Genomic DNA, 16,257 nt, shown 5'->3' with positions numbered 1-16,257 from the left:
AGGGTCTGGAATTTAATGTATATAGTATGTTTAAACTACTAGCTTCCTGGGGTCAGTGGAGAGTTAGGCTGTATTTTTCCATTCTTACATTCCCCACTTCTTCTCTTGTTAATAGTTCTAATCTTAGAACTGGGAGGACTAAAGAGCCTCCTCTTGGTTCGGAAGGCTCTTGTACTATTGTCTAAGTACCATAATCTGGACCCCATTCACTCATTTCCTAACAAAAGTAACAATTTTCCAACAGTAAGAAACAAGAGAGGAATAAAAATGAGCAGTTGTAAGAGGCTGTGCCTGGGTCCTATAACCTGGAGTGGCGTGGGGGTGGGTCCAGGGGAGGAAGAGGACATATTCTGGACCGGCCGCAAAGTGGGCCTTTTCACCAAGTCTCAAGGTTTCCTGTGCGGTGACATCCAACATAGACTGAATCTCCAACTTGGAAGCAATGTGGAACTTCCCAGTCTCCTTCACGGAGCTGCTTCCATGCTCACTGTCTCACCCACTCGAGCACCTTGAGCCTAGTGAACAGAGGCTTGGAGAACAGCACATCAGCACTATATACAGAGGCATTTCCACCAGTGGAGGGAGCCCCCCCATAGAGCCATTTATAGGGGGTCAGCCCAAACTGTCCAGGGGTGTTTCTAACCCTGAAAAGCACAAAGGGTAGGAGAGCTATCTAATCATTAACACCACTCTCTGCAGTCAATTTAGTGAAGGTCTCTTTAATGGTTTTATTTATCCTTTTACCTGAGCTTTGGGTGCACAATGTAATTTCAATCAATCCCCAATGTCTTGGCCAGTCCCTGACTTACCTGAGCAACAAAAACTGGACTATTGTCTGATCTTACTACCTTTTTAAATTTTTGGAAAATTTTCTTCAGTAATTTTTAGCCATCACAGTTGAGGCAGCTCCTTTTGTTTATAGATAGCCCTGTGTACATGTACAGTTGTAAAAGCATTCCTGTTTCCCATGTAATGTTTATGGACTTCTCTTCGGCTAGCTGCAAGGCTTGCGTAAGGGCCATGAGCTCAGCTTTTTGTGCTGATGTTCCTTCCGGCAGGCTGCTGGCCCAGACCGTGTGGATTCTGTCCACCACCGCCACCCCCAGCCCTTCCTTTACCTTTTACCATGTAACTGTTCCCATCAGTGAACCAGGTCAACACCTCCCCTGCCAGCAGGATGTCCATAAGATCTTTGTGAATCCCAGTCTCTTCAACCAACAGTTGATGGCAGTCATGAGTCACTGGTTCATCAGTCTTCTCAGGCAGAACAGTGGCGGGGTTGAGGGTGGCTGGTGGAGCGAACACAATCCTCTCGGTGAGAAGCAGGCTTTGGTTTTGAGTCATGGGGGCATTGGTCATCCATCGGTCTGGGAGCTGCAGGACAATGCTTTCCAATGCATGGGGGGTAATATACCAAAGTCAACTTGTCAGTGTCTTTGACCAGTACAGCCATGGCCGCGATAGTTTTTAGAGAGTCAGGCTGTCCCCTGGCTACAGGATCAAGCTTCTTTGACAGATAAGCAACTGGTCTGTTCCATGGTTAAAACTCTCTTCTACAAATCTGGTCCTTTTTTGGCTGAGGCTCAATAGCTTAGGTCAGACAATTCCAGCAGCAGTGCTTTTGTTCCTTCCAAGTAGTCCTGTTGGGTGGCTCCTGCTAGAAGTAGGTCATCCACATACTGGAGGAGGGTCACCTGGGGGTGTTGGATCCTGAAGCTGGCCTCATCAAAGATGGTCAGGGAGTTTTTGAACCCTTGGGCCAGTCAGGTCCAGATGAGCTGCCCAGTTTTCCCCGTGCCAGGGTCTCTCCATTGAAAGGCAAAAAGTGGTTGGCTGGTGGGATGTAACCTCGAACAAGTGGGATACCCGGCCCACGCGAAGGTCCACTGTTCTTCGGGTAGTCCATGAATACCGCCAATGCCCTGTGTCACCTATTACTCAAGATTGTTTGTCTTTTAATTTTTCAAATGGCTGTATCAGCATGGAATGTTCCGCTCTGGTATCAACCAAAAGTTTAACTGATTGTCCCTCCATTTTTAAAGTTACCTTGGGCTCGGGAAGGGGTCCAAACCCTGTCTCCCTTAATCTTTATCTTTTCCAGGGCTAGGACTTTCGATCCCTTGTTTGTCTTCTTGGGGCAATCTTTTTTGTCCAGTGTCCTTTTTCTTTATAATATGCACACTGTCCTTGTCGAGCGGGGTTCTGTTGTCCAGGTCCCTGCTTTAAATTTTTAACTCTTCTCTCTCTCTCTCTCTACTGTCTTTCCCTTTAACCACTGAAGCCAAGATTTTAGTCAAATTCTTTTCCTCTCTTCTGTCACGCCCCTGCTTGGGATATGACTGTGGAACCCAGTGCACTTGGAATAAAAACTCCTCATGCAGTTTGCATCAAGGCCGTTTCTGGTGAGTGATTTGGGGTGTCGCCTTTCCTGAGTCGGAGTGTGAGGGCCCAAGCTCTGCAGGTCTTTCAGTGGCAGGTAAACCATTAATGTAGTCTTTTCCATTAGTTATCATGGTGCCACTGCTAGGCCCTGGGGAGAGGGGAAATCTCAGTAATAGTAAGCTTTTTCCATTAAACATCATATTCATCAGATCTTTGACAAGTTTGAGGACCATTATCTGTTATCTATTAAATGAGCTAAACAAACCTAGACTTAACCTTGAAAACACATATATGAGGCTAAATAAATCTTTTTCCTATAATTAATTACATTAGTGCTTAGCATGACTACAATTATAGTTCTGAACATTTTACATAACTTGATCCTTTATGAGATGACTCTTAACTTACACATCTTAATCAACTTTAACAATAAGTTAGCCTTAAAAAATGACAATTTCTGAATTGAAGCTCTTTTAATATAAAAATAAAACATAGTCCACAGAAAGACTGGAAACTTTCCTGATCCTGTGATAGTATACCATTACAGAATAAAACAGTTTCCTGTATAACTCAGTTAATCCAAATAGCTGAAGCTTAACAAAGTTAGCAAAGATGAGAAGGCTAGACATGCATTCTTAAGCCTGAATATCTCTCAGGGGAGGAGAGACATTCTCTCAGCCAGTAATTCTCAACCTTCCTAAAACTTAGACTTTTCAACACAGTTCTGCATGTTGTGGTGACCCTACCTCCCCATTGTAAAATCATTCTCATTGCTATTTCACAACTGCAATTTTACTGCTGTTATGAATCTCAATGCAAACTTCCAATATGTTTGGTTGTCTTAGGCTACCCCTGTGAAAAGTTCTTTCAACCCCCAAAGGGTTGAGACTCATAGGTTGAGAAGCTGCCCCAAGCCCTTGGACAAAGTGCTTAGGTCATTGTCTTGTTGCATCATAAGTTAGGAATGTCCCAGTTTAGGGTATTTAGTATTTGGTGCTTCTAGCTATAGCCCTAATTGTTAACCTTTTTTTATTTATTTTTAAATTCAAACATTAAGTAACATAAAATATTTTATAAACTTAATTGTCCATAACCTTATTAATTTAAATATTTTAAATATTGTTCCTTAAAAATATTCAGCTTTTTAAATTTAAATTGCTATAAAACTCCAAAATTTCTTCTTAAACACATTTAAAATCTTTATATTGCATTCCTGCAAAATCCAAAAGAAGTACTTTTTTTTTTTTTTTTTTTTTCTTTTTTTCCAAGTGGGAAGATACAGAGCACAACCACAATCTGCATAAGGCAAAACTGAGCTCCATGGGTGCAAGTAATTCAAAGCTCGGTGTCTGGGGGATCCACTCATAGCCCTTCTGCTTTTCTCAGGGGGCTTGGGTCACCTATTTGGCCCCACCCTCAGCAGCATCTAGACAGCCAGCCTTCGAGATCCCATCCTGTTCCATTTCAATGTGGCCGGTACTTCTGGTAGCTATCACATCGCATCAGCATTTCCAAAACTGCTAGGATTCCGCCATCACACTGGGCTCCCTTTAGGAACTCTAGCCACACACCAGCAAGCCTCAACTGTTCCCCTTGACTCCTTCACATCTTTAAAACTGTTATCATCTGTGTGACTCTTAAGTTACAAAGGTTGGCTGCCAGCACAAAGTATGTTCTTGCATATGAATGCATGGTGGTCCAGCTTTAATAACTTATTAAACAAGCATTGGTTTTAAATCCTATCTTTCATGATCCTTGTTTTCAGGACAGAAATTATCATAATAAAAAAATCCATCCTAATCCACAATATGTTACTGCCTTCTTGGCACACCCACACCACTTGGTCACCTTTAATCAATATGGTAGTGGAGTCACATGACATCTGACTTCTCCAACCCTAGCAAAGATGGCTGTCAGCTATGCAGCTGCCTAAAGATGGTGACTATCCATGTGTTTCTTATATCCCCAAATGGAATTTTGGCACACAGTTCCTTTAAGATTACCTAGGCATAGATTTTTAACTATCAACTCCCAATGTTGCTAGTTTTTAAGTTAACTTTTTCTACAGATTCTACAGACTTTTAACCATATCCAATAAAATGAATGTATAAATCTCAAAGTGCAGAATGTTTACATAAACCAAATATAATATTTTGGCTGTTTCTGCTTTGCATTCTTTTCCCTGTCACCATGTCACATGGTGGCTCAACTGACAAAGGACATGGAGGAAATTTTCAAATATGCCTGGGTCCAGATAAGGGAGAGTCATAATCCAACTCTGGAGAAATTTTTTCTTGGTTTTATTTGTTCTATAGATCTAGGTTTTAGGTATTTCTTGGAACTTTTTAACATTCTGATTTTCTTTCTAAGTGTAACTCTGAACCAAAGGCATCTACAACATAATCCCTATACCTAAGGCCTAGAAGAAATTGCAGGAGAGGGGACAGAAATATCCTAAGAGCCAGAGGACTAGAATTGTTATTATGCCTCCAGACATAACAGAGCAGCTACACTCAATATAATTGCTTAAATAAAACATGCTAAATGATAACTCCAGCTGACATGTAAACATGGATGGGGAAATTTCACAAGATCCTACCTCTAGATGAAGAGCTACAGACAATAAATGGCAGCTAGTATACTAATGGACTTTGGGAGCTTGTTCCACAAAGAGGGATACTCCCTCAGCGAAGACACATGGGGGAGGGCTTAAGCCCTGCTCCAAATGATATGACAGACTTTGAAGATTCCCCATGGAAGGACTCACCCTCCCTGGAGAGAAGAAAGGGGATGGGATGTGGATTGGTGGGGGAAACAGGGGAAGATGGGAGCATGGGGGAACTGGGATTGATATGTAAAACAAACTTGTGTCAAATTTAAATTTTAAAAAAAAATCATCATTTAACAAAAGGAGAATCAGTCTTTTCCAGCAACAAGCCTCCTGATAGATTTTCCAATCCTAAGTGGTCATTGCTAAATACACGTACATAAGAGCTACATTAAGTGGATTCAGTAGTTTTGTATACACACACACACACACACACACACACACACACACACACACACACACACACACACACACACTGCGTGGGGCATGAAAAGAGTTGAGGTAAGGAGAGGAAAGAGTGGAAATGATGCAATCTGTACAATATTCATGTTGAAATGAAAAAAAAAAAAAAAGCAATCCAAGCAGAATGCAGAACAGGGGAGCACTCCAGACCCTGTAATTCAAGATTCATGACAGTCTGAGCATCTTCTTGCATTTAAAATAGCAGGTGTGCAGTTGTTTCCCAGTTGTGGGTGTTCTTGAAAGCTCACCTTTCTTCTCTTCACCTACAGAGGAAGTCCCATTTTCTGCACCAAGCTTCAGGACTGGAGATTGGCCAGTGTTCTTCCTTAACCACAACAATTTCTTTCTGTTAGCTCCTGTTCAGTGTTGTCTATTTCCACTCCTTGCCGAAGAGGTTTACACATTTCACATGACTTTCCTTTGTATAATTTTAAATCAGTCAAACAACAATTTAATAAAAGATCTTTATTTTTTTCTGCTAAAATTTAAAACGCTATAGCTGGAATTCAATTTTGAGTTTGCATGTCGATCACCTGAGTCAAATCACTACTGTTGTTTCCTACTGAAATGTGAGACCCATGTCCTGAACAAATTTTGATAAATATTAGATAGAGAGGAAAAAAAGAAACTTCATTAGCTAAAAATGCAAATTAAATAATCTATATAAGGATAATTAATCATCTGTTATGTAGTTTACTAATATAAAAAATAAGCTACTGTGTCCTCTGTCAACTTAGCTAAGACAGACAGAAGTGTGTTTCTGGACAGCCTTTCTTATTTTGGCTTTGATCTGCATCTTTCTATAAGATAATTCTGCATAAGAATGTTGATCTGAAAGGCAGATGTGGGAGGCAGATGTGGGACCCAGGCCACATGGCACTCTGGGGGTGCGTATAAGTACAACACTGCTATAGAGCCTGCACACTGCCTGTGACCAGAGGACTCACCTTGGGAGGAGTGGTAGTAGCCAGAACTGTGACTTCTCTGGTGTAGATAGATTGCTACCCCAGTCTTTAAATCCCAAAAAAAAAGGAAGATGTGAAGGTTTGAGGATGAACTGCTGTTTGCCTAACATGACAAGACTGGTCATTGTGAAAGCCAGGTTCAGGCTCCAGTTTGTGGCCATGGCCTGTGTTCTGCCTTAACGAATGTCAGTTTTCCCTCAAGGACTCAATGTCCTTGTTTTGCTTCTGCTTGATTCTTGCTTCTCCAATCTGGTTATTAGTAGGAAGTTGTCAGCTTTGAACAACTGTAAAGGAGAGCGAATTCTTGGTTGGTGGTTTGTTTTAGTTTCAGATTGTGGAAACAAAGTCTCATGAAGCCCTGGTTGGCCTTGAACTCATTATGTTGCCAAGGATGATCTTGAACTCTTGATCCTCTTTTTTTTTTTTTTTTTTTTTTTTTTTTTTTTCTGACCTGAACTCTTGATCCTCTTATATCTACCTCTCCAGTGTTGGAATCCAGGGGTGTGTTCTATCACATGTCTTCAAGAGAAGAGTATCACAAAAGGCAGGCATAAAAGAAGAGGCTCTGAGTGTGTTTCTGGAGCTGCTTGCTACAGCCTTTCAAATAGAATTAAAATGCCTCAAGCTTGTGCTACTCAGTACTTCTTAACAACAGCCTGTCTCTAATAGAGTAGATTGTCAATTCACACACATGGCAAATAACTGATGAACAATTCCCATGCAGCCACATCAATGCCAGAGCAGAGAATGGTCCCACAAGCCATTTCAGGGTGAGTGTATTCAGGAGTGTTCAACCTTTTGACACTGGGTGACATAATGACATTGTCCTGTACAAATGTGTTGGGCCAGATTCACAGCTATCCTGAGATGAAGGCAACCCATTGGCTACAGGTTGGATACACCTCTTAGAGTCTGCCTGTGCCTACACTGTCCCCCCATATCCTAAAGCAAATATCTGTTGCAGTTGCCCTATGATCATTTCAGCAATCAATGCTATGATTGTCAGGGAAGACAACTTATTTACTTGTTTCAGAGGCTTTCAAACCTGAAAGAATTATACTACAGGACTGCACCCAGTGGTTTCATCCACACCTGGGTAGGATTTATATGACAACATCCTGGATGCTGGCCTGAGGCTGATGATATTTTTATATCATCCTGGGAGGGAATGAATTTGTTCTGCATATGGGAGTAATGCAATATGTGGCCAGGAAGTGGATTGTGACAGTTTGAAGACTTACTGCATATGTTTTGAAACTTTTATCACTAAGAAGTCACATCTATGTACCCTTCCTTCATACCTGGGTATGCTTACAGTTCCATCAATAGAATATAGCAGAAAGGATGTTAGGTCACTTCCAGGAGTAAATCATATAAAGCACGCTGCTTCTGCCTTACTGGTTAGAACTCTCTGAGTCTAGTGCTGCTATTGAGGTATCTGGCTAGTTTAAGGATACCACAGTGTAAAGATTCCAAAGTGTTGAGAAAACAAGCATAGGCTAACTGGCGCAGTTTTAGCCACTGAACAGTTCAGCTCAAGCACCAACTACGTGAGTGAGAAAGACTCCTGATCATTCTAGCTCCCCACCCTGGTGTTGTGTGCAGACAGATCATCTTGGCCACCTGTCTAAATTTCTAACCTGTAGGACCTGAGAATGACAAAATGATGGTTCTTGTTGAATGTTCTAAGTTTAGGGATAACTTATTAGACATGTACAACAATAGGCACAAGTCCAAGCAAAAACATTACAACTAAATTGGGAATGATATATATATATTTAAGGCCAATTTATGGGATTCAGAAACAGTCAACAGTTGGGTGTGTTCAATACAATTGTAGAGCCTTATGTGAATTAAATAATGGATATGAGTGCTCCTAGCACAGTGTCTGACAATATAGAACAGGATATGTTACTATGTCAAAAGAAACATATGAACATATTTCTAAGTGATTGCTCTTTGTGACCTTCTAGTGCCAATATTTAGGTTCAATGTTTTAAAACTGTAAATATCTATTTTGAAATTACAGAAAAACAAGGATGTAATTTATTGTTAAAGTCATGCAAATCCAGGGCCTCATCCCTTTCTTTTCTACAAACTTCATTTTTCGATCCTCTAAGATATTTTAATACTTTGGCAAAAAATTAATAAACTACAATGATGAAAATTTGACTGCTTATGGAAAAAAACTAAAGAATGAAAAAATAGTATTATATCCTAGAAAAAAGAAGTTAGGAATAATTTCATGGTTAAAAATATGAAGTTTTCACATAGAGGGATGTTTTCATACTTCTGTGAGTGTGGAAGCAAGTGTGTGTGCATGTGCACGCACATGTGCATGTATCTTTAATTCATAAAATTTGAATGTGGGTCAGTCCCATAGAGCACTTCATTTTGCTGATGGTTGACACTTCTTATAAGCTGAAGTTTAATCAACTGTCCTTACTGCAGAGGCTTGATTTAACTCAACAATTCTGCATACAGACACCACCGGCACACGATTCAGAAATAAATGGTTAATAAGGCCGCTTTAATTTCAACAGAGATAGCAACAGTACTTCCCATCTATGCATCATGGATCATTTCTCAGAAACCGGGCAAGGATTTGTCTGTAGAAATCACCTTACCTCTCCTCTGTTCAACAAGTGAGACTAGTACCCAAAGGCAAATCATGTTCTCAAGGTCACTGAGCTAGAAATCAAACTGAGATTAAATGATAATTCAGTCTTACATATCTTCATCTTTATAAAGGAAACACAATAAAATCATATGTGGGAATTACATATGATATGACCACTCATAGGAAAAATTAACCTCTAGGTTGGGTTTTAGCTCTATACATGTAATATTACTCTTTTCAATTATAATAATGGAACACTTTTGAGAATACTGTTGTTATTATAACTGTACAGTCCTATTGTCCATCCAATATATCCATTTTCTACCTGTATATGTTGATAATTATAAAATATATACATGGAAAAACATACAGTACATACAAACCAAATGCAAATAAAATATTTTTAAACTTTATAAATTCTTAAAGCATGTTATATTAGTCCTATTAAAAATGGCTTTTCTATATACAATACATAGTCTTTAAAAATCTCCCCGAAGAAACAAAACTCTTTGGTTTGGCAAAAGGACACTATGTAAATATAATTTATTAAGGATGCACTTTCTTATTCTGGGCCTCACTTATCTGGCTTAAATCTTCAGGAAATAGATAGCCAACTTTCTCTAAAGAATGAAAATATGTGTGTGGAGTTGATGAAGTTTGCTTTTCAGAGAATATTATCATATGAAAATACAATCAGAAGCTTGAATGTTACAGGAATTAGGAATGACACAGGCTATTGTTTCTACCCTGACAGATTAAAATGATAGAGATAAATCTGTCATCACTTTGGAAGAAAGTGAGGACTTGATTGTGATCAACACCTACAAATACTCACTGGTAAAATTCTCAGGGACTGTTATCCAGTGCATTGAAACTCTCCGATTCATTATTTGGAAGACTGACAAGAGGAAACAGAAAGAGACCAGACTCTGCATGTTCCTTTACCTCTAAAATACTATCACATCCCCAATAGCGTGTGTTATAATTATATACATGACTCAAATGCTTTTCAGGAAAGCCACTAACTCTACATTGATTACAAATACCAACGTCTGCCAATGGGCTTCTCAAAAAAATAAAGGTGGTCATTCTATTCTTTTTGTTTATTAATAGAAGAATATATCTCAGAGCTTAAAAGAATTAGCAACTTTAGCTATCAGAGTTCATATGCTTTGTCTTTGTTGAGAAGGAAATATCCTTAGTATTTTATTCCACCATGTTTTATTATTTTGAGAGTAGAAATATATTTAATATAAGGTGAAACATTCCCAAAGGCCCAATAATTAGCCATAGTTTCTAAATGATTTTTAATGAAGTTTTTGAAAATTCTCTGAGTTATCACAACTGGCCAAAGGAAAGAGAAAGTTTTTGTTTATTTTTCTAAGTTACTAAAAATAATGTAATTATCTGTTTTAATTAGCTGACTTCCTTGAGTAGCTGGTATCACTAGCTAATATTCAAATGTTTTCTTTTCCCTAGATGGCATCAGAAAAACAATTTAGTGTAGTTTTAGGTTAGCAGAAAATGAAATTTATGATCTTCTATTGATTACCCAAGATATCTGGAAACCGCCATTTGAAGACGTCACAATATATCCTTGGTGTCTGTTGAGCCCTGGAGAGATTCATGTTTCTATTCTTCCTTCTATGTGGATGACTTAGGTGCTCAAGAATAAAATATTCTCCCTTTCCCCCTTAGGACTCAAGGCAGGAGAGTATGAGTTGGAGGAAGCAACAGATTTCAGAGAAAACTATGCTATGCCAACAAAAATAGGCCTGATGGTGTAAATGGGGAAGGGATAGCCTTTAACATCTGGGACCAGTACAGAAAGGAATACAGGAATGAGCCACAGCATCTAAAGCAGCCACTTTTCTTCCTCGACCCAGCCAGGGTTTTCTTCTCCCTAGCGATCTTCCAAGAGATCTCCCAACGCTCTGAAAAGAGGAATAGCCAACGCTGTGTCATTGACCCTCACAGTCCTCTTCTGAAGCATGCCATCACTTTTCTTCTGTCAGAAGTCTTTATCCCAGCCTGACATCTCATCCGGAGGCACCCCCTTCTCAGGGGGATATTTGTCAAAGTAGCTGTGATCTATAGGGCCACTGAGCTGATGGAGAAAGGATAGAACAAAGGTGAGGACAAGGGTGACCAAGCATGCCATTACATCCAGGTGAAGCTTGCTCAGCTGAGTGTTGACACCACACCGGAGTATCTTATCTATTACATATGCGAAAAGATGGCCAGTTGACTGCCTTACCTCACAGTCTCAGCCCCATGAGATCGTCCCATTATAAGCAAATGATTTTGTTGTTGGGTACATTCATCAGGAGCTACTAAATACGAGGAAGTATTTTCTAAAGAAAAGCTGAAATAAGCACTGTCTGCTCTCTTTTATCAAGAAATATTTCCAAAACAGATATTTTTTTAAAAAAATCAAAATTTATCAGAGTTCCTGTTACATTTAGCTTTCTTACCAATATTGAATTGAATTTGAGCAGTCAATTCACCCCTGTAAAGTATGCAAAATAGTAAATAAATGGATAATCCAAAAGCTTAATGACACTGAAATGTCACTAAGAAAATGAAATGACTGTGGTTTGAAATTCTTTACTTAAAACAAATTACATAGCACCTACCTAATTAAATCATTAATGATACTATTGTGATTTATTATGGTGTGTTGGGGGCTTGGGGATCAGTCCTATACATAGTGGCTATCATACTGGATAGCATAGGTTAAGAGAAAGTGAAACATCACATGACTTGGGAGGGGTGTATCAAGAACTAATAGGTCAACATTCTACCAAACTGATGTGATGTCTGATAGAATGATGGAAGCTGTGTCTTCCATTTCACACTCATTCACCAATAGCTCCATGTTTTCAAAAAAGTTAATAGCAGTAGAGAATGAAATTTCCATTCTGACATGTTCACATAAAGTAGAATGTGATCTTACCTATTTTCTTGAACTATACTTATTATAATTTAAATACCATAGAAAGAGATTCGATAGCTATCGATCATTTAAAACACACACATACCAATATTACAACACTCCTTATTCTTCCTTCTCCATGCTGTTCCACCTAAAAAAACTCTTCTTTTAGTGGAAAATAGTTTTGTTTGACCATCATTCTTGCTTATCCTTTATATACACTATATTTTAGTGTATTTGTGTAATACACTATTTGTGTAATAATATAACTGTTTCTTTTAGATATACTTATAATTGCACTTTTAGTTGCATGTGTTGTCAATGACAAATATATTACAACTCTTACTGTAATTAATAATAAACTACATTTCATCTGTGTATTTGAGCAACTGATGACTCTGAGATTTATAGAACACTGGCATAAAGTTAATTTCTGAGAGATGACCTTAGTGCTCATCACATAGGCAATACTATTATTCTTATTTGTGTGTATTCAATGAAGCATGTATGTGCTTGTTACGCATGTGTGGGGATGCTGCACATTACACACGTATGTACATGCCTGTGCATATCAGAGGCTGATGCCAGATGCCATTCCTCATTACTTGGTAAGTATAGTTCACTGGTGAGTTCCAAGCATCTTCCTGCCTCTGTCTGCCCAGCCTTAGGATTAGCAGTAGGACACTAACTGTAGTGTGTTGGACATACTATAATGCACAGCCTTTTACGCAGGTATGGTGGCTTCATGCTTGTGTGCTAAGCACTTGACCAACTGAGTCTGTTCTCCAGCCCCAGAAATACAATTCAAGTCCCTATATAATTACTAGGAGAATCACCTAATAAGAAATGGTTCTAAAAAGCACCTTAATTCTCTTGTGTACATGCTATTTCTCTCTCCCCTCCCTCTTGTTCTTCCCTCTCTCAAAATCTGTTTTTCAAAATGAGTTGCTAGAAACTGATCAAGGAAGTGTCATAGCAAACACCATACCTCTCTTCGTAAAGGTGATGGAAGGTTCCGTGCTTTCAACCCCTCCCAGTTAAAACCATTTAACCACCTAAAATGAGAAAAATATGGAGGTTATCATTTATATAATAAATGAATAGCATCACATGTCAGAGTCTATCTATCAATCCATGTGTCGCTCCCTACCTCCCAAAGTGCTGTTGTGAGCAGTTGGAAGTTAACAACGAAGGAGTTGTTTTGATCCATTTCATGATAAACCCATGCCTAATGGGCACTCACACGGCCCAGCAACCATCCCAGATATTTCCCTGTCATACTTAGATTCATAACTTACAGTTTATCACCTCTCCAGACTTTCAGAGCTTTATTCTCAACTTTAGATATCCTCATTTCTTTTTCATTATTTTTAGATTTACCTGTTTTAGTTTATGTGTACAAGTTTTGTTTTTGTTTATGTTTTGTTTGTTTGTTTTGTTTTTTTGCCTGCATGCATGTATGTGCGTGCATATCTAGAGGTCAGAAGAAGGTGTCAAATTTCCTTGAATTGGGGTTATAGATAGTGGCAAGCCACCATGTAGCATGGGTCAAACATACTCTGGGGCTGCTCTTACCAAGAGTAGTTCAGTAAGTTTTGCAGCGACAGAAACACATTACAAAGTGTAGAGGGAACACCACAATCCAGTTCTCAAAAGGTAACTGTTGTCATCTACAGAAGGACCACAGGGTCACGTAGGAGATGCAGTGGTGGCAACTGAAAGCAGGAGACCTTTAGGAGTCATCATTGTCCCCTTTTAGCCATGTGACAAGTTAAGTCTTCCCTCCTTTCACAGGCTCACCTCTCTTCAGAGTTTTGGGTTAGTCCTTACTGGATTTCCTAATGCACACCCCAGTTTAGCAATGGATTGGGGACTAGTGTGTCCCATTTGAGCTGCAATTTTGGTGGAAACTGCACCAACTCTAGTTAAAAAGCAGGAGCTAGATAGACAACAATGTCAGCTCATATCTGCTTATCCACTGTCCCTTCGTGGTTTTCCTCTCGACACACCTATCAGTCTAGGCACTATGTGGGGCTCCCTCTTCAGACACTGCTAGGAGCACATTTCTACAGGATCTTCTTTTGCCACCGAATACAGGGACCACTCCTAGTGTATCTTACAACTCTCTTTATCCAAGCAACCCCAGAAATATTAACGTTAACCATCACTGTTGTTCTATTGAAGAAAACAGCCTTGCATTTCTAAGCATACTTGCTGCAATTTGACTGATGAAGACAATTACTTAGCATGAGTGGCCTTTCATTTAATCCTGACCTTTGAGATTGGCTGCATTTTATGAATGCAAGTGCCAGCACATACTCAGATATGAATAACATTTGGCAAAGAAATGCCAACAACTGTGGCAGAGAAACTGCTTGTTTCCAGGAGATTTGTAGAAGCTATTCTCAAATGGTAATGGTAAAGGATGTGACATCTCCTCCTGTCAGGAAATGTGCAATTATATGCACCCAGCATCACTTGTCTCCCTTCAAAATAGGTATGTGGAGAAAAGAAAAGTGCCTCATTTCTATGTTAGCTAATAAACAGAAGAGCAAAGATGATTTAATAAATAATGCACAGATTGTGCAAATTCATATAATGGGTGCTGTGCTTAGCCATACTTTTTGTTAAATACCAAACTAGAATGAAAAGTTTTCTTTTAAAAAATTAACTTTGGACAGAATAGGAAAATCTAATACAGCCATTAAAAAGAATTTTTAGAGATGTACTTTACTATTTTTAGTAATAAAATTGTGTGTTTGTGTGTGCCTCCACATGCCTGTGTACACACCCTTCAATGCAGATGCCCAATGAGGAGGCAAGAAAAGGGTGTCAGATCCCCTGGGGCAGGACTTAGAGGAAGTTGTGGGCTGCTGACATAGGCGTTGGGAACTGAACACCTGTCCCCTTCAAGAACAGTATTCCTTCTTAACCACTGAGCCATCTCTCTAACCCCTAAAAGGAATATACTGGGTAGTAAGAAAGCTGTAGACTCAGGAGATTCGTATGAAGTTTAAGGACCTCTTTCTCTAGAGAGATAAATACATAGACTTCCCACAGACACCCTGAGGTTATCCTCTGGCTTGATAGCTTAGAAGAAGAGACAGGAGAAGAGAGGAACAGAATAAAATTCTGATTTTTAGCCCAGAGAGCAGCACACAATCTGTTGTCTCTTGTCAACTGTCCCCTGCATTCTGACTCTGAAGCTCCCTCTGTGTAGCCCCAACTCTTCCTATTATAGTGAAAAAACAAATCAACCCTCACAGGGAAGAAAAGTCAAATAGCAGCATCCATTAGCATGCACACCCTGCCACAATGTGGGTGCTACATATGAATGAGCCTCAGGTAAGTAAGAATGGTCTAAAGCCAGAGTTTCTCTGCAATTAGATCCCCTCTGCTTTCCAGCCACCCCAAAGCAAAAGCATGGCGACTCCTTTATGAGAAAGAGGGAGCATGATGGTAAGAATCACTTTAATTATCGATATGCTTGTCATTATGAATGGTGTGTTTGTATGTCATTTTATAACAAGAAAAGAGGCACACGGAGATGATGAATTGGATTTTAAGGCCAAGAGTGAGCATTGTGGTTGAAAGCCATCCAGAGGGTGACACAGAATAAAGTATTACAGGCACTTTAATGTCCACAGAGTTCCAGATGAGTCTGTCTTGTCTCCTCTCCCCTACCTTTCCCCCACTCCTTTTCTTTCTAATTCATCTTATGGGGGAGCCTGTTTTCACAATGGTGAACAATGGCTTGATGGCAAAGGGGGATCATGACTGGCAAAGCAGGACTGGCAGCTTAGGATCTATTTATTTATTTATTTATTTATTTATTTATTTATTTATTTGCTCATTTTGCAGCTGCTCTTAAGGAAAAAAAACCTGCAGCCACAAGCCTCTTTTTGTGCTCATGCTTCTAATGTCTCCCAGTTTCATCAGTGAAAAATACCACTGGAGAGTGGAGGGTGTGGCTTTGGTAATGCATGTGTTTAGCATGCATGGAACATTAGATTTTATCCTGATCCCCAGCACACACTCACACACACACACAGAGAGAGAGAGAGAGAGAGAGAGAGAGAGAGAGAGAGAGAGAGAGAGAGAGAGAGAGAGAGAGAGAGAGAGAGAGAGAGAGAGAGAGAGAGAGAGAACCTCAGTCTGAGGGGAAGAAAGCATTACAGGTGTTTTTATTTTGGAAAGTGGACAACATTTCAGCATAGTCAAAGGCTTGCAATAATGAAATTCTCACACTTATATGTGGAACTATCAAATACAGTTACAAGTGAGA

General features: G+C 39.5%; 1 protein-coding gene across 1 annotated transcript in view; it reads right to left on the bottom strand.

The window, feature by feature from the left end:
• Positions 1-11,004: 11,004 nt before the first annotated feature.
• Positions 11,005-16,257, bottom strand: part of Prkg2 (protein kinase cGMP-dependent 2) — an 87,598-nt gene continuing 82,345 nt past the window's right edge. The window contains exons 17-18 of the mRNA XM_051198394.1: positions 12,961-13,027; positions 11,005-11,144 (exon numbers count right to left, since the gene is read on the bottom strand). Coding sequence (XP_051054351.1) covers positions 11,049-11,144; positions 12,961-13,027 — 163 coding nt within the window. The 3' untranslated portion in view covers positions 11,005-11,048. The remainder of the gene's footprint in view (positions 11,145-12,960; positions 13,028-16,257) is intronic.

The sequence above is a fragment of the Phodopus roborovskii genome, unplaced genomic scaffold, assembly GCF_943737965.1.
Source record: "Phodopus roborovskii unplaced genomic scaffold, PHOROB, whole genome shotgun sequence".
In the NCBI taxonomy this organism is placed as follows: Eukaryota; Metazoa; Chordata; class Mammalia; order Rodentia; family Cricetidae; genus Phodopus; species Phodopus roborovskii.
This window is presented reverse-complemented; position numbering and strand designations above follow the sequence as displayed.